The sequence below is a fragment of the Psammomys obesus genome, unplaced genomic scaffold (genome assembly GCF_907164565.1).
Source record: "Psammomys obesus unplaced genomic scaffold, mPsaObe1.curated_primary_1811, whole genome shotgun sequence".
NCBI lineage: Eukaryota > Metazoa > Chordata > Mammalia > Rodentia > Muridae > Psammomys > Psammomys obesus.
This window is the reverse complement of record NW_026595981.1, coordinates 5,776,599-5,801,284: the sequence shown is the minus strand read 5'-3', so window position 1 is coordinate 5,801,284 and position 24,686 is coordinate 5,776,599. Positions and strand designations below refer to the sequence as shown.

Below are 24,686 nucleotides of genomic sequence, written 5' to 3'. Positions count from 1 at the left end.
CATAACAATCCCTAACTCCAGTTCCAGGGTATCCAACACTCTTCTGGCCTCCTCTGGTGATGCAAGAATGTGGTACATATACATACATGTGGGAAAACATTCATACACATAAAAAACCAAATCTTTTAAAAAAGCTTTGACTATATTTTCATTTGTTCAGCAAAGAAATCTCTAAGTTGTAGCATTTATCTGATTGTATTTAATATATGTGTTCATTAAGATGTTCATAACTGCTGGATGTGGTGCATGCCTGTAATCCCAGCACTCTGACAGAGGCAGGTGGATCTCTGAGTTCGAGGCCAACCTGGTCTACAAAGGAGTCCAGGACAGAGAAGCTCTGTCTCAAAAAACCAAAACCAAAACAAAAAAAAAAAAAAAAGATGTTCATAACTTAAACTATTTTAAATACCACATAAAGTCTTTAGCTTTAATTTTTAATTAGATCAATTTGCTAATACAAGAAAAGGTAGGTTGAACAAGAGGTTAAAAACATCTTCATACACATTTGTAAACAGATATGCACCTATACATTTAAAAAGTACAAAACTAGGATCCTTAATTTTTGAGTTAAAAATACAATTCATTAAAAAATGTGCCTGAATATTACATTATTTATACAAATATTTGCAATTGAAAGAATTTTAAACATACCTAATTATTTGACTGTAAAATAACATTAACTAAAATGTGGCTTTTTTCCCCCCCAAGACAGTTTCTCTGTGCAGCCCTGGCTGTCCTGGACTCACTTTGGAGACCAGGATGGCTTCAAGTCGGAGATCGGCCTGCCTCTGCCTCCCGAGTGCTGGGATTAAAGGCGTGTGATACTGTGCCTGGCAAATGTAACATTTTAAAATTTTGCTACTAGAGTAAAAAATAGATCCTTAAAGAAGAACAGCAGAACAAGCCCACACTTCGTGTAGCAGATATGCCTGTGATCCCAGGTACTTGAGAAGCCGAGACAGGAGGATCATGTACGTCTGGAAGGAGTTTAGGGGCAGCCTAAGCAATATAACCAGACCCTGTCTCAAAAACAAGGTGGGGTTCTAGTGCAGTGGTTAATCGAGACCCTAGAATGCACAAGGCTTGGGTTTGATTTGTAGTACTGCAAATAATTACGAGTGTGTATGTACTAAGACATAGGACCCTTGCCTACAACACAAAAGACTCCAAGTTCAAGTCTCAGGACCACAAAACCCCCAAATCCTATTTAAATGGAAACAGCTGTGAAGTTAAAAACCCAGTGGTAGGATCCTTCATGATTACACCAACCATCAACAACTTGTCTGAAACAGATTAACTAATGTCATTACATTTATGAAATAAAACATAACATAAAAGGACCAGAAAATGTACAAATGGTTTGAGCTGGCAAAATGCAAGAGACTTTAACTACCCAGGTGATAAACTTTATGAAAACTGGAATTCAGTCATTGCCACACCAATGACTCAATGATTAAATAGTAAAATATGCTGGAGGAAGGTACAAGAAATAAAGGCAAGAGGAAGTGCGATGCTTTCCAAAACTGATGCACAATTTCCTTCCTAGGACATTTGAAAAATATTCCGTATGAATCTGTTTTACGTGACTGGCAGCTAGGTGCTTCCTATGGTGGCACAGCTCTGATGCTAGATAGTAGAGGAAGAATACAAGGAAAGGGAAGTGACGGGTGAGCTCAGCGCTGAGACAGCTTCAAAAATCTCTCAGTGAACATTACCTTCTACAAACAATTCACACATATGGAAAGCATACCAACAAAGCAAAAACAGAATCCAAAACATTCATAAAAAATATGCCACAATCATATATACAGTTTGTAACTAAAATTTTTCATTTTAAATAACTGAACCACAAAAATACAAAGTCTTTTATAATTTACATTAAGAGAAATAAGCTCTTCTTTAGAGTCAACATAATCTAAAATATGTCATAAGGACTACATAATCTGTACAAGACACTGATGAGGGGGAAGTGTCAAGGGAAGTCAGCTGCCAAAGTAGTTAGAGTCTCTTCAGGAATATCCAAATGAATTCCTTCAAAATAGTGCAGAAACCTGTCAAAATAAAAAAAAAAAATTAGTATTATTATTTTCATTCCCATGAGCACATTTATTAAGCCTGACATGGCTATCTGAAATATTACTTTTTTCAACAGATCTTACCTTCTTCTGTTTTTCCCTTGTTGTTTTAGCTTCTCTGTCCGACAAATGTTCCGGAGAGTTGGTAGGTAGTCAATTATGCCAGCCGGCTTATTACCCAGGTTTAGAAGAGAACGACTGGAAAACACGCTTTTAATGACTGCCATCCTCCTGTCAGCACTGCTACAAATGAAAAGCAAGTATTATTTTGTTATTTTTATATAACAGTGTAAAAACTGCAAACATACCCAGTGTCTCTGCCTGTGGTCTAGATCACATGACATTTGTCATTTCCTGTCAACAGATCAGTCACTCTCATAAACCCAGAGTGGCCTCGAACGCTACATAGCTCAGGCTGACTTCAAACTCAGTCTCCTGAGTGCTGGGATTACAGTCTTGCACCACACACTCAGCTTCACTGAAAACTTTTGTTTAGAGACAGGATCTCATGTAGCTCAGGCTGGCCTCAAACTCTGGATCCTCCTGCCTCTACCTCTCAAGTGCTGTGATGACAAGCATATGTCACCATGCCTAGTGTCCGAGTGAGACACCTTAATGGCCACCTTTACCTGTCACAAGTCTGAACAACCTCTCTATTGCATAAAGGTTTCCAAATTTCTTTTTTTTTTCTTTTCTTTTTTTTTTTTTGCGACAGAGTTTCTTTGTGTAGCCTTGGCTGTCCTGGAACTCATTCTGTAAACCAGGGTGTCCTTAAACTCAGAAGTCCACCTGCCTCTTCCTCTTGAGTGTTGGGAGTAAAGGCGTAGGCCACCACACTCAGTTTCCCAGTGTTCATTCAAGCTAGCTTTCCCAACAATCTCCACTAAGTATTTTCCATGAGCAATAGCTCAGCCCTTTAAAAGCAGCAAGAAGAACCACTGTCACTGATTACTGAAAAACAGAAGTTAGCAAATCAGACTTACTCTAGATTAGCTGCCGATTGGTAGAAGCATACATCGTGGCACTTTTGTGAAACACAGAGAGTGAGCTCATTGGTTGGGTCTCTTCCTAATTCCTTGCATGAATTCAAGGACTCCAGTGCTTTTGAAATGGTAGAAGAACATTTAGTAAAACTGAGAGCTTCTGCAGTTGCTTTTAATTCTTCAGAGTTCTGAGGAGCCCTCCCTTCTCTACTTTCAAGACTAAATTCATCACAAAGTCCGCTTTTAACCTTTCCACTTGTCCAGTGAAAGGCATTTTTACCCAATTCATTCTGTTCCCCTGAATTTGTTAAATGGGCATCTAAGAAGGACATGTTCTCCATGAACTCAGTGAGAGAATTTAAACATTGGGAAATGAGCACAGAACTCATCTTCTCCGCTGGTGTCTTGGGAGGTCCAGGAACAGAGTCAGACCCGAAACCATTGTTCTGTGTCTTCGTCTCTGGGTTGTCTTCTCTGTCTCTGCTTGTGACGTCATCTTCTACAGTTGAGGAAGATAAGCTAGTCAGTTCATCAGAAAAGTCCACTCCAGTGTCAAACAAATCACTGTCATCTAGGGTCACCATCTTTTTCTGTTTCTTTTTCTGTGATTTTGTCAATGTCTGCTCTTCTGACTGCTTCCTGGTAAGGTACTTCATGCTTCCTGGTGCACTGGCCTCCACAGCCACCGGGAAGCCACAAGCATCTCTCGCTTGTGGAAGGACATTAACTGGCAATGGCAGGATGAACTCTAGATTGCTGTATAACAGATCTATGTCTTGCATGTGGAATTCTGTGAGAAGCTGGATGAATTTATGCCATTCCTCCTTTTCTGTGTTCTTGTGCTGAAAAGCAATTTTGAGCAAAGAGATGTTTTAAGGGTACCTAGTTTAGACAGCTTCCCCCCCTTATGAATGAATACAGACTTGTCTGTATGGGTCTCTATCTTGCAGATAGATGACTTTCTTTTCTGTCTTTTTTGAGGGGGGTGGCTCAGGACACACGGCGATCAGAGAACAACTTGTGGAAGCCAATTCTCTCCTACCATGTGGGTCTCGGGGATCGAACTGATAAGGTCACAAGGCTTGGATTGCAAGTACCTTTACTGCCGAGCCATCTCCATGACCATGAAGGTGTCAGATCTCTTTGAAATCAGCATTACAGACAGTTGTGAGCTGCCCTGTGGTTGCTGGGGATTGAACCTGGGTCCTTTGGAAGAACAGACGGTGCTCTTAACCACTGAGCCATCTCTCCAGCCCCAAAAAGAGCTTTTTATTTTAAGAGTTTTAAAATTCTTTAGGGTTTTCAAGACAAGAGTTTCTCTATGTAGCCCTGGCTGTCCTGGAACTCACTCTGTAGACCAGGCTGGCCTCAAACTCAGAGATCCACCTCCCAAGCACTGGGACTAAAGGTGTACGACATCACCACCTGGCCTAAATTTAACCTGAGTCCTATACTGAGCTTTTAAATCAGTGCCTATGCACCATCTGTCAACAGTCAAATGAGTTAAAATAGAAAGTCAATAGAAACTTTGTTAGGTAAATTTTAAGTTGAACTAAGATTCACAACACAGGGTATATACTGTGAAGATGGACAGAACATGAATTCAACATTTCACAGACACGGAAAATACCTTTAACAGTGAAAATAAGCCTTGACCTGGAGAGGCAATGTTCCTGAGTCCAAACAAAGCCTCTGCACAGCCAGTGTCACATCCAGGGAGGGTTACACGGTTCCTTTTGTTTTGTTTAGAGTTAATTTTTGCATTAGAACCATCTGCGGAGCAAACCAGTACATTTCTGCTATTTTCTCCTAAAAAATTAATAAAAACAAGTCTTAGGTTAATGAATTTTAAGTGAAATGTGTATGAAAAGAAACCACAAAGCACAAGCCCAAACCTTCTGATTTTGTTCTCCAGTGTATTCACTTCATCACCAACAAAATGGAATTCATTTGAAAAATACCAAGTGAAATGATTCAAGCCCACCTATAATTGATTTATTATTATTATTTGTTGTTTATCCCCAGGGCTATTTTGTTTTATTCTTTTTTTCTTTCTTCCTTCCTTTTTTTTTTTTCCTTCTTCTTCTTCTTGAGGTAAGGTTTCTCTCTGTAGCCTTGGTTATCCTGGACTCATTTTGTAAACCAGGATGGCCTCGAACTCACAGAGATTCACCTGTCTCTGCCTTCCTCTCTGCTTGGATTACAGGTGTGCGACACTGTGCCCGGCACCCCAGGAACTTATACTTAAACACATCAGATAAAAGAATGAGCTACAGCTCTACTGACAGAAGGAACACTGATATGTTCTGCTTGCTTTGGTCAAGGCAGGATCTCCTGTAGTTCAGGCTAAACTCAATGTGGCCAAGGATAACCTTTGCCTCTTGATCTACCTGCTTCCTCTCCCAAGTGTCAGGATTGCAGAAGTATGCCACCACACCTGACATACTTGTTTTTTATAAGGCAAAGTGGGAACTATAATTCTGTAAGAAACTGTATGTCCACATGTAGAGGAAGTTTAATTCAGAACATAGCTGTTCTGGAGAGAGACCACATCCAAAGGTCTTACAGGTCTGTATAATGTGGCTGGAATACAAACACCCCCTTAATCCAGGAGACAGAGGGAAACAGATCTCAGTTCAAGGCCAGCCTGGTATAGAGCAAATTCCCGGCAAAGAAAAGCTTAGGTACATGCCTTCAATCCCAAACAATAAAGGTATAGTTAGTTTGTAGAAGGGAGCACCCATGTTTGAAAGTAATAATAACTGAGTGGCAGAAAAGATAACAAATCAGAGAAGATTTGACAGAATTGGATATGCCCAACTCTCATGAGAAGAGAGAGAAAGGGAAGCTAGGTAAGAACAATGCAGAGCGAGAAGAGGCAGTTTTCCTGTATAGTTACAGAGACAGGTTGCAGAGACAGAGCTCAGGTGAAGACTGAATGAGCCAGAGTGAGGAGGAGATCAAAAATATTGCTGGAGTTAGTTTGAAGCCAAGCAGAACAAATCAGGGGACGAGAGAAAGGCAAGATTGAATAAGTCAGCTAGGAGAAGAGTTTGAGACAGAAAAGCTGAGTTGAAAGCGAAGAGCTCAGTAAGAACAAGAAAAGTGAGCTTATTCAGCAGTAAGTCTCAAAGGCTGAAAACTTCATAGGCCTAGGTTAGACTGTAAGGGGGCTAGAATCTTCTAGGACTACACCTAGGTTAGCAGATGGAGGCGATAAGCCTTGGAGACAACAACTGAACCTGGTAAATTAAAGTTCTTTTTACATCTGTACGTGTATAAACAATAGTTTGGAGTGTTTGTTTTGCTGTTTCTGAGATGGAATCTCATGCACTCCAGGCTACCTTAAACTTGCTGTGGAGCTAAGGCTGAACTCTGGATCCTCTGACTTCCATCCCCCAAGTACTGCCTGAACTCATCCCAGGTTTACTTCAGAAGCTCCTCGGAGCTTGAGAAGTATAATAGGAAATCTACGGATTGTATGTATGGGGTATTTTTCTTTTCTTTTTCTTTTCTTTTTTTTTTTTTTTTTTTTTTTACCTTGTATGAAAGACTACAGAACTGGGATTACAGACATGTACCACCATACTGGTAAAACAAACAAACCAACCTGCCCCTCCTTTATTTTTTTGAGTTAAATCTATTTGCACTTTTTTTGTTGTTTTGTATTTTGAGAGAAGGTGTTTTGTAGCCCTGGCTGGCCTTGAGCTCACTGTGTAGGCAAATACGGCCTTGAAGTTCTGATCTGCCTACCTCTGCTTCTAGATTGCTGGAATTATAGGTGTCCACCACCACACCTGTTTACTTAGGCTTAAAACCTTTATTAAAAAGTAGACGTAAGCAGGTCAGTGGTGGCACATGCCTGTAATCCTTGCACTTGGCAGGCAGAGGCAGGAGGATCCCTGAGTTTGAGGCAGCCTCATCTATAAATCGAGTTCCAGTACAGCCAGGGCTACACAAAGAAACCCTGCCTTGAAAAACAAAAACCAATAAAACAAAACAAAAAGGTAGATATATGTGTAAGTAGTTTTTAAACAGCATACCTAGACAATTTATAATTTTAGAAATATTTTGATAGAGTATATATTTAAGAATACAGTCCCATAATAGAAAACTTTGACAGTCTACTTACCGCAATGTAACAATGGCCTTTCTTCTAAACTCCCACCTCCACTTCTAATCCAAAACTGTAAGTAAAGGATACTCTTTCTGATGTCACAAGCATTTGCAGTCAACAAGGTTACAAAGTCTTTTAAGTCGGTTCTGAAATTCTCAACTAAACAAATCATTTGTAAGTAGCTGGCAGTGTTTCGCTTAAAATAGAAAAACAAGGCAAGATATGGCAGAGAGAAAACACATGGTTAATTGCATAATAGGCAGAAATGTAGTAATAAACTTGAATATCAATGAAGAATTTTGCTAAAGGCCATAATATCTGAAAACCATTTGAGAATGAAATTTCTCTAAAAAAATACAAGAACATGTACCACAAAATTAAAGTCATTTACTTATTCTTGAGTTTGTTGTAAATACTCCAGGACAACAACAACAAAAATGTGTTAGTGTATTTAAGACAGACTCTTTTGCAACCCAAGCTGGCCTCTGATTCTCCTGCCTCCACCTCCCATGCTCCCGTATACCAGTTTGTATGTGTGTATGTGTGTGTGCTGTTGTTTTAAGTAGGTTCTTACAACACAGCTCAGGCTGGCCTCAAACTCAGGAACTTCCTTGCCTCTTAGATGCTAGTATTACAGCTGTGTACCACATTCAGTCTTGCAGGGAAATATATAAAATTCTTTAATTTGAACATTACAGGAAGTTTTATAGAACTAGATTAAGTAATGGTACACTTGATAGAATTTTTTTTTCAATTTTCTTTTTTCTTAATTTTGAGACAGGGTCTCTCTACATAACATGGGTTGTCATGAAACTCACTTTGTAGACCAAGCCTGGCTTTGAACTCACAAAGATCCACCTGGTACTGTCCCCTGAGCACTGGGATTAAAGGTATGCACCATTATCCCTGGCTGTTTGACAGGTTATTTATAGCCATTAAAATATTATAAATATGATAGCAATACTGAAACATTCTTTTCTAATTCTAAAATCAAAATCAGAAAATTGTATAAAGTTTAATCTAGTGCATAGTAACCTTTTATTTTATCAGAATTCTAGTACCGCTTTGTTTTGGTTTGGTTTAGTTTTTTTTGAGACAGGGTTTCTCTGTATAGCCCTGGCTGTCCTGGAACTCACTCTGTACACCAGGCTGGCCTCAAACACAAAGATTCACCTGTCTCTGCCTCCCTAGTGCTGAGATAAAAAACACCGCCCAGTTGCTCTTTCCTTTCTTGGGACAAAGCTGGAGGCAGGCTGGTATGCAACCTTATCTAGCCTTAAACTGGTAACCCTTCTACCTCAGTCTACTAAGTGCTGAGATAATAAAGCATTTCCTACCATCTGTGGATTTGTGTATGTATATATCTGTGTGTTGTAAGCATGTTTGTATATTTACGTATGTGTGTGAATGCAGCATGCATGTGTATGTATTATACAGGATGAAACCTTTGCCACATGCAATCAGTGCACTATTCAAGAGTAACAGAAAAAATAGAAAAATAGAACTTAAGCAATATATTTTATTCATTCATTCATTCATTCATTTTGATTTTTCAAGACAGGGTTTTTCTGTGTAGCCCTGGCTATCTTGGGCATGCTTTGTAGACCAGGCTGGCCTTGAACTCTGAGATCCACCTGCCCCTGCCTCCCCAGTGCTGGGATTACAGGCATGTGCCATCGCACCCAGCTCTTATTATTTTTTTATAAAAAATACTTTTAAAATTAGATTAGTAGAAAATATCCTTAATCCTACCCAAAAACTGTACAAAAAAACAAAACAAAACAAAAAACAAACCTATAGCTAACTTTGTTGCCAACAGTAATACTGTAAAGATCACTTCCTGTCTATAATCTCATCTATAAACAGCTAGGATTGTCCACTGTCAACACCCCAAGTTCGTGCAGCACTGAAATCCTCATCAGTGAATACGGCATTAGAAAGAAGTGGAAAAGAACCAGATGTGGTATTGGTGGCATATGTCAGCAATCACAGATTGAGAACTAGCTTTTGGGAGAAGGAAACAGGAGGATCAGGTGTTCAAGGTCACCTTCAGCTACATTCTGAATTTGAACCCAACACAAATGCTACAACATATACAAACCTGTGTAGAGTAAAATAAGGTAGCAACAAAAAGCCAAGGACAGCCACGGGTACTATAAAGATAGCTCAGCAGCTAAAGGTTCCGGATAACAAATCTGACAGTGTGGATTCAATCCCCAGAACCAACATGCTGGAAGGAGACTCAGCTCCTGAAAGCTGTTCTGACTCTACACATCTGTCAAGTCACATATGCAACCACATACACACACAGAATCAATCAATCAATCAATCAATCAATCAATCAAAGTGCTGGGATTAAAGATGTACACCTCAATACCTAGTTAAAGAAAAGGAGGGGAGGTGCGAGAGAAGAAGAGGACCAGGTATAGTTCCTAGTACCCTCATGGTGCCTCCCATCTGTAACTCCAGTTATAGCGGGTCCAATATCCTCTTCTAACTTCCACAGGCACCAAGCAATAAACAAACAAAAAACACCCACAGCCAGCACAGTGGCACAAGCCTGTAATCCCAGCACTCAGGGATGCAGAGAGGCAGGCATGTGAGTTCAAGAGCAGCCTGGTCTACAGAGAGTCCAGGACAGCCAGGGCTACACCAAACCAAAACAAGCCACCCATAATCACTAACAACGTTAACACCATGAACTTGGAAATTTTTAAGTATCCGCCCTGTTCTTGGTTATAAAATCCTCACAACAACCCTGTGGTCATGAGGAATACATACTTTGGACCTTAACAAGGAAAGAGGCAGATTTGTATTCAGATGTGAATTATAATTACATTGGCTTCTCACAAATATCAGCTCACAGAAAAGTGCAAACTCTAATAAAGTATTTAAAAATAGAATGAAGCTGGGTGTGGTGATGCATGCCTTTAATCCCAGCTGTTGGAAAGCTCAGATCTCTGAGCTTGAGGTCAGCCCGGTCTATATAGTGAGTTTCAGGACTCCAGGGTGATACAGAGAGACCCTCTCTCAAAAAACAGAAAAATAAAAATAGAAAGAGCTAGGCTAAAGTCTCAGCATTTAGGAAGCAGAGATAGGTGGATTTCTGTAAATTCAAAGCCTACCAGATCTACCAAGAAAGTTCTATACCAACCAATGCTACTTGGTGAGAAAGTCTCAAAGGAAAACAAAAAGTAATATTACGGTACACATAAAACTTAAATTTCTGAAAAATAACTATTTTAAAGCAAAAAAGGAGACAATCGTAAGTTTCCTAAAACTCAGAAGCTTTAACATTTCCCTTTAAAAAACGTCATTTTAAAACTATACATTTAATTTAAAAGATGTCTTTTACAGAATTGTGAAACATATAATCTTTGATCATGAAAATTCAAAACTTACCAGGGAAGGAATATTGAAATTGATTTCCTCAAAGCAGCCATCGAACACTAAACTAAATGTGGGATCTATAGGAAACAATATGTTTTTAAAAAACATGAGACCACTAAATAACTTTTCCCAGTTATAGTTTTAATTTTTTTTTACAATTTTTTTATTTTGTATAATTTATTCACTTTACATCCCGATCCCAGTTATATGTAATTCTTACACCATGTAGAGTAAATACTTATCCTCTCTAAGAGCAACAAGGGCTCTAACTACTGGGCCACCTCTCCAGTTCCTTACATTTATAATTGTTAAAAAGCGTTTTAACTGTTCTCTTGGTAATTATTTGTTAAGTTCCTACTATAACTAGGTTACTAGGATTCTAAATATGTGTGTTTAGGGAAAAGGTATATAAGCATTTTGACACTATTTGAAATTTCAAGCATCCATTGGGAAGGTCTGGGAAGTATCCCTCATGGATAAAAGAAGACTATGATATTATGCAAATTAGAATTCCTTAAGGAACTTTCTATTTTGATCTAAAGTAATAAGAACCTTTTAATTAAGCTATCACCTAACCTATGATTATTAAGATTTTCATATTTTTAAGTAATTGAAGGACTGGGGAGGTAATTGGTGAAGAGCATGCCCAGCAATAAACCAAGAAAGAAGACATGGAGGGTAACAGCCAGCAAACAAACTTTCCCAATACCTCCACAGCAGAGCTAGCCTTCTGAATATCTGCAAATTCAGTTTTCGTTTGTGTGTTTTTATGACAAGGTCTGGTTATGTGTAGTGCTTAATCCTCCTTCATAAAGCTCCCAAGTGATGGGATTGTAGGCATCTGTTACCATCTAAAAATGTTTTCTTTCAGGAGTGGCTTACAAGGGTGAGTTGTCTGCTACCAAGTCTGATGGCCTGAGCTCCACCCCAGGACCTACCTGATGGAAGAAGAAAACCAGTTACCAGAAGTTGTCCTCTATCTCCACATATGCTCTGTAACACATGTGTTATGGCACACGTGTGTGAACACACATAATAGATAATATAATAAAAACATTAAAAAAAACTATAGGCTAAGTATGTTGGCCCACAGCAGTCTGAGCAAAGAAAATTGAGAGTTCTAAATCATCTCAAATAACAATAAAAACCTAAATGGATTTTTAAAGCCAAAACCCCAAGAAGGTAGATAGAATTCTGTGACGTTGACGATGGCTACTTTAACTAAATATGCAACAAATCTCCTTGAGGTTTTATCATGGGATGGCAAAGAGCAAAATTTAATTATTAAGGATCTGTAATTGTAGGATGAGGAAGGATATCTCTGAGCTTTAAGGTAGCCTGGCTAAAGAGTAAGATTAAACACACATAAACACACAGAGAAAGAGAGAGAGAGAGAGAGAGAACACACACACACACAGTAGCACCCACGTGGGCGCTTTGTTGGTTGTCTAATTGTAGGTATGACAAAGAAACAAGAAAAGATGTTCTGTTTTTCAAGACAAGGTTTCTCTGTGTACTTTAGGCTGTCCTGGAACTCACAAGTGCCGGGATTAAAGGCACATGCTACCACCACCTGACTGAGATATCTTTACAGTATCCCCATTTGTTTTAAAATGTTACTTATTAGTATGTGTGTTCTGTGTGCAAGATGTCTGAGTGTGGGGGGTGTGTACACATAAGCATTGAGAAGTAGGTCAACCCTGTAGAACTGGTTCTCTCCTTCCACCTTTATGTGCCTTTCAGGCAGAACTCAGGTCAACAGATTTGTCTGACAGGGCTTTACCTGCTGAGCCATCTCTCCAACCCACACCCTTTCTACTCAGTAGCTCTCCTAAAATGTTTCAACAATAAATTGTACCAAAATTATTTTTACATACCACTTGTAGTAAGAATTACGGGTCGTTTGGTTGTAGCCATGAATGTTTTGACTGCATTCAAAAACCCAACATCTTCTTCAAAAATGACATCAACCTACAAATCATTTATTAGAATATTAATAAAGTGAGAGTAACAATACATTCACTCAGATCAGTTACAGATATACTACGTCAAAGTCAACACTGATAATTTTGTTTTATTTTGTTGAAACAGGGTTTTACTGTGTAGCCCTGGCTGTCCTGGAACTCACTATGAAGACCAGCTGGCCTTGAACTCAGACATCCGCTTGATCTGCCTCCTGAGTACTGGGATTAAAGGAGTGTGCCACTACTGCCTGGAAAAAGTTTGTCTTACACCAAAAAGAACCTTTAAGATGGTTACATAGTAAACATTAAAACTAAAACACAATCACAAAAAACTGGGCAGATATGAGTCATAATAATTTCTATAGTTGTTAATAACCAGTATCCTTGAATTATGTTAATCATCTTAAAATTATTCTAGTCAGGGCTAGAAAGATAGCTTAGTGGTTAGGAGCACTGGTTGCTCTTTGCTGAGGACCTGATGCTTCCCAGCCTTGTTAAGGCAGCTCAAAACCATCTGTAACCCTAGTACTAGGAGATCTAACACCCTCCCTGGCCTCTATGGGGAGTGAACACACATGGTGCACAGACATACAGGCAGCATAACATCCACATACATAAAATTAAATAATACAAAGAATGTTTTTTTAGTTACCACGCTTTATAAAAGTTAAGTATTTTTAAGTTAAGTATTTCTTAGTTATTTTATAATTCCTTATAAGAAAATAATGTTCCTACAATGTGTGCCTCTGCAAGCCTACCTCCTCAAAGAGAATGAGAGATGTTGTGTTCTTTCTGTTGGGTTCTTCAGCTCCAAAATCTTTAATATTTGAATTATTTGCATTTGTTGATTTAGTCTGAATAAATTGCCTTTGTTCCAAAGAAGAATTTTTGATTCCTGCATAAATACAATGTCAATATTTTAGGCAAAACTCACTTTTTTTGTTTGTTTGTTTGTTTTAAGATACTGTCTTATTATGTAGATCAGGTTGGCCTTAAATTCATAGAGACCTACCTGTCTCTGCCTCCAGAGTGCTGGGATTAAAGGCATGCACCACCACACCTGGGAAAACTCACTTTTAATAACACACTAGATACACACTTACAAACTGAACTCTCATATCAAATTTTACTCAATAGTGATGCTTCTATATCTAGGACAATTAGCATGTTTGAGGCTTAATAAATAGCTCAGGAGCACATGAAATACATTTATAGATTTATACATCAAAGCTAATTCACTTTTGTTTGTTTGGTTTTGGTTTTTTCGAGACAGGGTTATTCTGTGTAGCCATGGCTGTCCTGGATTCAACTTTGTAGACCAGGCTGGCCTTGAACTCACAGAGATCCATTTGCCTCTGCCTCCCAGAGTGCTGGGATCACAGGCATGCACCACCGCATCCAACTCTAACTTACTTTCTTAACTTAATGCTTTACCTTTACTATTTCCCGTCAGTCCTCCGCCTTCTTCATTATTTTTAGATTTGGAGGACACTTTAAAGTAATTTGCCAAAGTTTTAGGAGGAAGTGCTCGCTTCTGTCCACTTCTTTTTGGTGATGATGGAGGAAGCTTCCTTGGTGATGTAACAACTTTCCCAGGGGAGTTTAACTTTTCTATGAAAAACAAACTGCATTTAAGAACATTCTAAAATTACACTGATGGCCACATAAAGTTATCCACAGTGCATTTCTATTCTTACATGATAAAAACCAAAGGCAGACATTTTCTTTCATTTTTTTATGCAAATACTCAATATATAGATATTATTGTACTATTGTATTTATTCTAACAGAATGACAGGACAAAGCAGCTAGTTGTATTTCCAAAGCTACACACTTTTCTTTAACTGACTGTTTAAAAAGGTCTTTCTATGGTACTCAGACAGGACTCAAGCTTTTGATCCTCCGTGGGGTGTAGAAGTTGTGAGTAAATGGAGCCCTGAGTAAATGTGGATTGTTGACATGAGCATAGACATGTTAATGACCCCAGGCCTCAGACCCATGGCACAGTGGCACCCACTCCCTTGGGTTCAGCGTGATGGCAAAGCTTTCTTCTCGTCCATGTATACGTGTTGGTAGTATGTGTAGAAAAAGTCCATCATGACCTCCCACTCCCCAAGTTTACAGCCTAAGTCTGCTCCTGCCTGGATGAGCTAACCCTGCTTCCTTGTTTATCTGCACATAATAGCCCCATCTCCTTTTGCAGCTGTCTACATAAGCCTTGCCTCCTTTATCTGTATTTAATAGCCCCATCTCTCTTTGCAGCTGTATGCAATAACCCAGCCTTTCTGTTCAACTGTGTTTAATAAACACGATGAGCTTTTGAGAAGTTGGGGTTTCCCTATTACAGAGTCCAGCCACCTGATCCCCGCTTTTCTCTGTGTCTGTTTTTTTAATTTTTCTTTACTCCCTCTCCACCCCAGTCAGTTGCATCCCTGGAGCCAGGCTGGACTTGGTGATCCTCTTCTGCCTTCTGAGTAGAGGGATTATAGGTATGCAAACACCTAGCATAAATACATGATTTTGCAATAACCTTCATAATTACTCTAGTTATTTTTGGTATAGATGCTTGAAATAAATCAGAAGATACTGGAGAAAAATTGGTATTGGCACGTATTGGGCTCTATTACATCCTTATTACAAGCAAGTAGTGTGTATTTCCAAAGATGTTCTGGAGGATGAATACAAGGTCAAAACATAAAGGGGTGATTTCTGCTCCCCTGCAGTATGAGGTTTTCCCCCAGAACTTCCATCCTTGTCTTAGCCCTTACATGTCTTAATTACACAAAAAGCAGTATCTTCTATAGTTACCATCCTAGTTACAAAATTCCATAACTGAGCCCGTTAAGTTTTATCTGCTCTGTATTTATGGATCTTATTCTAGCACTTGAATATTGGTGGTGTTTACTAAACAGAATGAGAATTTCAAGTTTAAAAAGGTTATTATACTACAGTTTTATTAAAAAACAAAACAAAACAGGCCATTGTGTACCTGGAGAGAACGCTCAGAGTTAAGAACACCTATTGCTTATGCAAAAGACCCACATTCAATTCCCAGCACTCAGATAGCTCACAACTAGGGGATCCAATGCCTTCTGCTATCTGTGGGACCTAGGCACACAAATGGTACACATACACACATGCAAGCAATACATTCATATAAAATAATCTAATTTTTTTTAAATAGGACATTCAAATAACAGTAAGAGATGTAAAATCTTAGTTAAACATTTATATATATTGAATACCAGCAGAAGTACTACTTTGTTCTTACTTTTCTAGTTTTGACATAACAAAGTGTAGCTGCATTTTTACTACTTTCTGGGTTCTTTTTCCCACCTTATCACTAGATAAGAGAGAACAGATGGGGGTGGGGGAGAGAGAACTCTGGATTTAATTTATTTATTCTTGCTTCTTCTTTGAGCATGATTACAAACAAACCATAACCAACCCCGGAGTGACAATCACCACCAGCCCCATCTATCGGGGCTCTAGCTTTTATAAACTCTTGAAAAATTCCCAGAATTTCAAACATCACAGTCTCACAAAAACTATTTACAGATGGCAAAGCCACGCCTCTGCTAGAGCATGAGGGAAATCACAGTCAGTTGCTGCTGCAAAGCAGCCCCATATTCCTACACCTGAGATTAAAATGAAAACATATTCTTATATTTCAGTGTTCTTTAAAGAAACCAAAATCCCATAATTCTCACTACAAGAAAGGATTACTAGTTTTGAAAATAATATACTAGTTTTTTTTTTTTTTTTCCTTAGATAGGGTCTCATGTAATCCAGACTGACCTTGAACTGGATATAGAGCCACAGATAACCTTGAGCTGCTGTGCTGGGATCAGAGGCATGCACCATCGGGGCCACTGTATTCTAGGCAAAGCGTTCTATCAACTGAGCTGTCTGTCTGCTTCTTTGTTTTTTATGAGACTTTTCTCACTTTGCAACCAAGGCTAGCTTTGAACTCATGGCAGCTCTCCATCTCAGTCTCCTATATGCTCATATGTTCATATTTCAGGTGTGAACTACCATACCTGGCATTATGTTACCTTTAATTTCACGATTCGAAAATTGAAATTAAAAAAAAAATTCCAAAACCTTTCCCAGAAAAGAATCACGGCCAGCCAACTGTTTGAATAGGGCTAGCTGGTACGCCAGAAAGCAAGGAGATCCAATAATTCCTGAGGCCATATCAAAAGGACACAGACCAACAGAAACAGTTCCTTGACAGCCAAAAACAAATATATAAACACCAGAGGAAAAAGATGTGATTCTGCTTCTAGGCAAGATAAGAGATCTGTGACTGAATTTCCTTCTCCATCTAAAACAGTAACAATAAAAAACTGACATACTATATGAAACATTTTTCAAGTTTTTAGTTACCATCCAACATAGGACAGTAGTCACTAAGGGACAAGACAGTTGCAGCAAACCATGAAGACCACCCAGGTTACTGCCTTGAGAGAATACCTAAGCTACAGCGGGAAAGGAAAACCAGTCCAAATTCTCCTAAATCAAGAAGATTACGGCAGAAAATGAGGAAATCAAGGCAGACATATCGCATAAGAGAGAATACAGAAATTAAGACAGCTATGCAGAGTGCTATGAAATCTGCAGAACCCTCCTCTGCCAGATCTAAAATTAAGTACTCATGAGGGAAGGGCCACAGGAAACAAATCCTGAGACACACAGAAATCTATAAATGGTAAATTCATCCTTCTCTTGTTTTTGTTTGCTTGTTTGTTTTAGAGATCGGGTCTCACTATGTAGCCCTGGATGGCCTAGAACTCAGCATGTAAACCAAGCTTGCCTCAAACTCATAAAGATCCATCTGCCTCCCAAGTGCTGGGATTAAAAGCAAGTGCCACCTTAATTAATTCTTTTCACAGATCAACAAACATCATCGCTAATGGGAGACTATCAAGGGTGATCAGAAGTAGTACTATGTAAAGGAGTGGATTAGCCCAGGTCTAAATGCTGCTATGATCTTGCCTAATATAACATAAGAGACATGAAACCAACTCAGAACAAAGGTCAAAAATAATTATAGTAGACAGAAATACCCACCATCTAACTAGATAAATGGTACAAAGTCTGACAGGCAATTAAAAGGAACAGACTTTAGGGCTGGAGAGATGGCTCAGTAATTAGGAGAACTTACATAGTTTTTTAGAGAACCCAGGATCAGTTTTTAGTACCCACATCAGCCAGCTTACTGCTGCCTGTAACTCCAGTTCTGGGGATCAAACACCCCTGACCTCTGCAGGTTCTGCATGCACATGGTGCACATAAGCTCAAACACTCACACACACACACATGCACGCACACAAACTTGCACTTCAGACATCTAAAGAAGCAGAAGAATATAACCCATAAGTAAGACAGAGAAAGCTTGAAACTAACTTGGAAATTATACAGGTGACAGAAATATGGACAAGAACAGCTAAAACCATATTCCATATAACCAAATATCTACAGAAAAATCGGGCATATGAGAACTGGAAACACAGAGGATAACAAAAGACTCACATGAACCTTTTGAAAATAAGAACTATGCTGGACAGCACTGAGAGCATCTTAGATGCTGCAGGACACATCACAAACTTGGTATAGAGCAGTAACTATTCAAATTGAAATGCAAAGAGGAAAGACTGAGAAATAGATGACTCATCAGTAAGCAGAGAAGCATCTTCTGTTAGACAAAGATGACTAATGGCTACACAGTAACATTAACTGTCTGTCTGTAACTCCAGTTCTAGGGGATCTGACACCCTTACCAGACATACATGCAAGCAAAACACCAGTGCACATAAAAATAAATAAATCATTAAAAGCATACAAAAATCACAGAAAACTGAAATCAGACTGTTTTTAGCAAGGAACAAACCTCATTTTGTTAGGTTTCATTATACTTTTGTTATGCTTTTTTTAAAGCCCTTAATATTTAGAAACGTAAGAATGGTCTTGATATTTAGTTTATGGCCTTTGGATTTATAACTTCAAAACAGCCTGGGGAACAAAAGCGTGTTTATGTGCAGGAAAAGATAAAAAGCAAATGGCAGATGCAGATGAGAACTATTCTCTCAGATTTTTTTTTTTCCAAAATGTTACTATAGCTCAACGGAGTAGGTTACTTACTTGGTGACTTGCCAATGCTGTAGTTATTAAAGAAACAGGGTTTTTGTGAGTTTACACCTTGTTTATCTACTTGATGGGACTGGGTAGCTTCCTTCAGCTGAGACAAGATTTGCCTACCACTTCGCTGGGAAGAGGCATTCACTTCAAATATCTAAAAGAAGAATATATATAGTTTTTTTAAAGGAGAAAAAGATTTCTTTCTTTTCTTTCCTTTCTTCTTTAGACAGGGTCTCATACTGTATCCTAGGCTGAGCTCAAACTACAGCTATTCCCCTGCCTCAGCCCTAGCTTTCAGAGTGCTAGGATTACAAGCTTGAACCACCACACCCACTTCCTCCTTCTCCTCCGCCACTCATTTGAGTGGAAATGTGTGCATGTGGAGGCAGAGGATGACCCTGGATGTCTTCCTCAATCTCCATCCACCTTGGGATTTTTTTTTCTTTTCTTTCTTTCTGAGACAGAGTTTTTCTGTATAGCCTTTCCTGTCTTGAGCTGGCTTTGTAGATCAGACTGAATTCACAGATACCCTGTCTAAAAAACCAAACAAAGAAACAATAAACAAGAGGGTCTTTTGGTGAAGCTGGTATTCATGACTGGTAAGGCCCACTGGTGTGCTGCAGAAACTGCCTGGCTTCAGCTCTGGGACAACAGACATGCACTACTTGACAGCTTTCACACAGGAGCGGGGGGAAGGGGGAGAGTCTGAGCTCAGTCCTCAAGCACTTTTTCAACTCAATTGTCTCCCCGTCACCTTTTGCTCTTCATTGAAACAGGGGTTTAGCTGGGTGCAGCCTCACGCCTGTAATCCCAGGGATCGGGAAGCAGAGGCAGGAGGATCTTTGTGAGTTCAAGCCCAGCCTGGTCTACAGAGCCAGTCTAGAACAGCCAAGGCTACACAGAAAAACCCTGTCTCAAAAAACCAAAAAACAAAAACAAAGAAGGAAAAAGGGCTTCCTTAACAGCAGCTGGCCTTGGGTCCATGCTTCTTCAGTTCAATGCGAGGACTACAGGCACACTGGGAATTTATGTTCAAAGTTCAGTTCTTACATTAACATTCACTGTGGCCAACTACTAACCTTAAATCCAAGCTCCTGAGCACAAGCATACACGGCAGCGGTTTTCCCCACTCCTGTTGGCCCAGTTATAAGAACAGTGTTGCAAAGGCGATACTCTTCATCATCTGAACTGCCTTTAAAGTCCATGCTATCCGACAAATCTGAAAAATTATTCAAATACAAATAAAACAATTAACTGCTTAGGTAGCACTTTTACCTCATGAAACACAGTAATTAAATCTCACAAATTTCTTGCCAATAAATACTATAAAGCGAATTCACAAAGACTAAAAAAAAAAAAAAAGTTAAACATGAAATATACTAATCCTTAAGTTTATGTAAATTTTAGCTAATTTAACTCCGAAATGTTCAATGAAATTAAAAAAAAAAACTAACTATAACTCAAAATACCTTCCTGATTTTCATCTCGTTTTCCCTTCAAATTCTGTCTTTCTTCCAGTTCAGCTCTTCTTTTCCAGTCCTTCAACCAACTGTCATAAAAGAAATATGTTAATGTTACTACAAACAGTCTGAAGTATAGGGCTGTGCTGCAGCTCAGCCGGAAGAGCACGCACCCCAAATGCATAAAGAATGTGTTCAATATTTAGCACCAAATAAACAGGTGTGCTGTACACTTATGAATCCACAGTGTAATTCCACAACTCAGGAGGTAAGAAACAGGAGGATCACGTTTAGTGTGTGTGCATGTGCATGCATGAGGAAGTCAAAGACCAACTTTGAGGAGCTGGCTCTGCCAGCTTCTACCATGTGGGTTCAGGGACAGAACTCAAATTGTCAGGCACTTTTACTTTTACTCCTGGGCCGCCATGATGACCCCTGATTTATTTTTTTGAAACAGCATCTGGCTATGTTGCTCAGACTGACCTGGAACTCGGTAATTCTCTTCCCCTAGTCTCCCATGTACTAGGAATACAGTAGTACATCATGAAGCCTAGCCCTGGAGAGGCAATTTTGTGAGTTCAAAGCCAGCCTGGTCTATAGAGCTAGTTCTAGGAAAGCAAGGCTACAAAAAGAATCCCTCTCTCTCAAAAATGTTTTAATTAATTAACTAATTAATTAAAGTAAGAATGTGTTCACATGATTTTTTTTTTTGAGCTAAGAGTATCATGTAGCCCAGGCTAGCCTTAAACGCTGTAGTTCAAACTGGCATTTAACTCCTGGTCCTCCTGCATCCACCTCTAGACTGCTAAGATTAGAGATGTCACCACCACGACCAGCACATATAATTTTGTCTGAAAGTTTTAAGAGACAGTTTCAATAGTGGTAAGCTCTAGTAAACAGAAATAAAAAGAAGCTGGGTGTGGTGGCACACCTTCGATCCCAGCACTCAGGAAGCAGCTCTGAGCTGGAGGCCAGCCTGGTCTACAGGGTGAGTTCCAGGACAGCCAGAGCTACACAGTGAAACTCTGTCTCAAAAAAACCAAATAAACAAACAGATAGATAGATAAATAAAGAAAAAAGAAAAAGAGAGAAGCTTTTCACTTGAAATTCTTTTCCAAAAAAGACTTTCCTGTGTAATATTATTACTTTGAAGTTTCTAAGTTTTAGTCTAAATAGCAAAACTAAATTCATAAACTATTTCTTAATTCGTTTTCAAATTCTACTCACCTATGTAACTTTTTGATAGCTAACTCATTGCCTATGAGTTCATTTGAATTTTGAGGCTGGTACTTTTCTGTCCAAAGCATGTCTTCAGTTCCAGAATCTGAAGTAAAAATAAATAAACACATTAAGGTATTATTCATTACTAGACATAAGTGAACATTCTTAGACATTTACATTATAGATGCAATAAAAGACATCTACAGAAAGAATTTCACTTATAAAATGCAAAAATATTTTTAAAATTTCATGTTTAAAATTTGTCACCCCAAACTCAATCATTTTAAAAAACCAACCAAACAGAAACCAATCGCACCCCTTAGTCAGCTACAGAGGCACGCAGATCTCTGAGTGTGAGGCTAGTCTGATCTTCAGAGTGAATTCCAGGCCACCCACACTGCACAGTGAGACCATGTCTCCAAAGAGGAAATAAATAAATCAGAAAAAAAAAATTACAAATTAACAACCATAAAAGCAGAGTAATGTATTTGTGTTACAACTTTTAATAGCTACATTTTAATTACCATATTTAATAATATGGACCATGAAGAATAGTGTGTAAGCATAAAACCTTATAAGCTAAAGAACAAAGGCAGCCTCTCATCTACGCAGCTAATCTGGATAAAGAGACAAAGGATACACCTCTAACAAAGACTGCCAAGATGCCAGTTCTCTTCAAACATGGCAACTAACAAAAACTCAAAAGTCTGAATGGGATTTATACAGGTAAGAAAACTGATAGTCTACTTAAGGAAGTCAGTTCATGAAGCTGGAGAGATGACTTTCAGGCAGCTTTTTCAGAGGACCCATGTTTGTTCCCAACATCCACGCAGTGGCTCACAGCCATCTCTAACTCCAGTTCTAGGAGGTCCAATGCCCTCCTGGCTCTTGCCAGCACCCCTCCACACACACACATACAGTACACAGATAGGTATACATACAGACAAGACACCCATACACATAAAGTGAAATAAAACAAATTTTTAAAGAAAATAGGTGACACGCCATACTAAATATTAAAACATTCCATAGCCCTTATATAAAATAGGTGAATTAAATCAACTTAATCTAGTCTGGCTTGTGTACTCAGGAGGCAGAAGTAGGAGGATATCTGAGTTTGACGCCAACGTTGTCTACAGGGTGAGTTCTAGGACAGCCAGTACTACACAGAAAGAAACCATGTCTCAAGAAACAAAAAACTCAACTTTACATAAGATATGTGTGTGTGTGTGCATATATACTGAATAAGAATGTATAGAAAGGCAAAATATACTGAACAATATAAATAGCATGATTACAGACTTTCTCTCTCGCTCTCTCTTTGCAGGGCTGGGATTGAAATTGGAACTAGTGCTCTACCACTGAGCTATAGTCCTAGCAACAGATCTTAAACTCAACTTTATAGCACAGATAGTCCCTCCCCCAACCCCCTTTTTAAAGACAGGGCTTCTCAAAAAAAAAAAAAAAAAAAAAAAAAAAAAAAAAAAAAGACAGGGTTTCTCTGTGTAGCCTTGGCTGTCCTAGAACTTGCTCTGTAAACCAGGCTGGCCTCAAGCTTGAGCTGCACCTGCCTCTGTAGACTTGAAACTTGTGACCCTCCTGACTCACATGTCCTGAGTAACCTGGGTTACAGGCCTGCAGCACCAGGCCCAGCTGATCCATCTCAGGCTTCAAAAGCAGAGCCTATGTGGAAGGCAAGTATGGTGAATGCCAACAGTTTTAACAAAGAGTTCAAGGTCAGCCAGGGGTACCCAGCAGGACCTTCTGTCTATAAACGAAAATCAAGTGTATTCATACAAGTCAGAATAACACTATAAATTTAACAACATGCTAATATAATTCTCTGTGAGCCAACAGAGCTATTTTGGAGACTGAGACAGAAGAGCAAGTTCAAGCTCATCCTAGGCAACATAAGAATGTTTTTTAGAAAGGGGGAGAGGGGTGAGGAAGAATGAAAGGTTAGGAGTTCACAATGTGGCTTAGGAGGTAGAGTGTTTGCCCAGCATGCACAAAGGTCTGGCTTCAGTCCCCAGCACTATGCATAAACATGGCAGGGTGTGCAAGCTTACAATCCTGGGAGGTGGAGGCAGGAAGCTCAAGGCTATCTTTGTTTGACCTCAGCCTCGGCTAGACTGTCTCAAAATGATGGGGGAGCAGAACTGACAGGGTAAAAGGAAAGCTGTAGGGTGACAGGTGGGGCGAAGCCCTCTTTGCCAGTAAAGGATGGTATTTCTGCTACTGACTCTGTCATCATCTGAGAACATAACCGTCAACTGCTTCCATCTTGACTTCACAGGTACTTAAAGCGGTTCTCTTCTTCCCTGAGATATTGAGAAATATACCTTTGGGGACTGGGCCTGCTGGCACAGGCCTGTAATCCCAGCACTCTGCAAGACAGAGGCAGGTGGATCTCTGTGAATTCAAAGCCAGCCTGGTCTACAAAGTGATTCCAGGATTGCCAAGGCTACACAGAGAAACCCTGTCCCGAAAAATAAAAAAGAAAGAAAGAAATATACCTTTGGAAGAATCTAGATTTATTCCAGAAGAACTGATTCTTTTTTCAATTTCATCTGACGTCCCCTTTATCTTTTCTGGGCTCACTGAATATTCATTTGGCCTCTTTCTTTTTGACTTTTGATTTCCTGTATCCACGCGTTTCCTTTTGGTTTCTCTTTGAGTGACATTAGGTTGCTGTTGTGGACTGGCTATTTTGGAAATTAGAGAAATAGGTATGTTGACTAGTGAATGAAAACAATCTTAAATACCCAACAATCTTCCTATCACTTTCAAATATCCTGTAGTCTTACAACATTAAGATAAAAAGAATCAAATGTTACAAAACGAGAGTAAGCTAGAGACTTAAATATTTAACTCCTAAACAATCTCCCTTGCCAACTGGCAACAAAATTGTCTGTGCTAACCACTTCTAAGAGTCAAAGCCTGGGTCTTCATCTTTCCAAAACTCAAATGTAGACATAAATGACAATGATTATCACTAACCTTGTTTACCTTGACCCTCAGAAAGTACCTGGTGCTCAGTTCGTTTTTTCAGAAGCAAGGGTAAATATTTTTCCAAAGAAAATTCAGGATTTGACCACTTTATTTCCTCCAGCAAAAGATTTCTTACTTCTTTAGTAAAATCCTTCCTTGTTCTCATCAACTGCAATGAAGAAGAAAATGTACAATAACAAGCTTGTATCATCCATTTCCTTAGCCATAACACTACTAAACCCTCCTCCCTAGAAAGTCACTATCAATGCAAGATTAGCTTTAGTCACTAAGCACATTTGCTTGGTTTTGGAAGGACCTATTTTATATGTTTATTTTCTCCTTTT

At 39.1% G+C, this 24,686-nt stretch overlaps 1 protein-coding gene across 1 annotated transcript in view; it reads right to left on the bottom strand.

Moving 5' to 3' along the window:
- Positions 1-555: 555 nt before the first annotated feature.
- Positions 556-24,686, bottom strand: part of Atad5 (ATPase family AAA domain containing 5) — a 44,417-nt gene continuing 20,286 nt past the window's right edge. The window contains exons 9-23 of the mRNA XM_055620549.1: positions 24,352-24,511; positions 23,868-24,056; positions 21,358-21,454; positions 20,140-20,219; positions 19,750-19,889; positions 18,674-18,824; positions 13,964-14,140; positions 13,288-13,424; positions 12,443-12,536; positions 10,578-10,642; positions 7,191-7,371; positions 4,689-4,867; positions 3,059-3,900; positions 2,160-2,318; positions 556-2,051 (exon numbers count right to left, since the gene is read on the bottom strand). Coding sequence (XP_055476524.1) covers positions 1,973-2,051; positions 2,160-2,318; positions 3,059-3,900; positions 4,689-4,867; positions 7,191-7,371; positions 10,578-10,642; positions 12,443-12,536; positions 13,288-13,424; positions 13,964-14,140; positions 18,674-18,824; positions 19,750-19,889; positions 20,140-20,219; positions 21,358-21,454; positions 23,868-24,056; positions 24,352-24,511 — 2,730 coding nt within the window. The 3' untranslated portion in view covers positions 556-1,972. The remainder of the gene's footprint in view (positions 2,052-2,159; positions 2,319-3,058; positions 3,901-4,688; positions 4,868-7,190; positions 7,372-10,577; positions 10,643-12,442; positions 12,537-13,287; positions 13,425-13,963; positions 14,141-18,673; positions 18,825-19,749; positions 19,890-20,139; positions 20,220-21,357; positions 21,455-23,867; positions 24,057-24,351; positions 24,512-24,686) is intronic.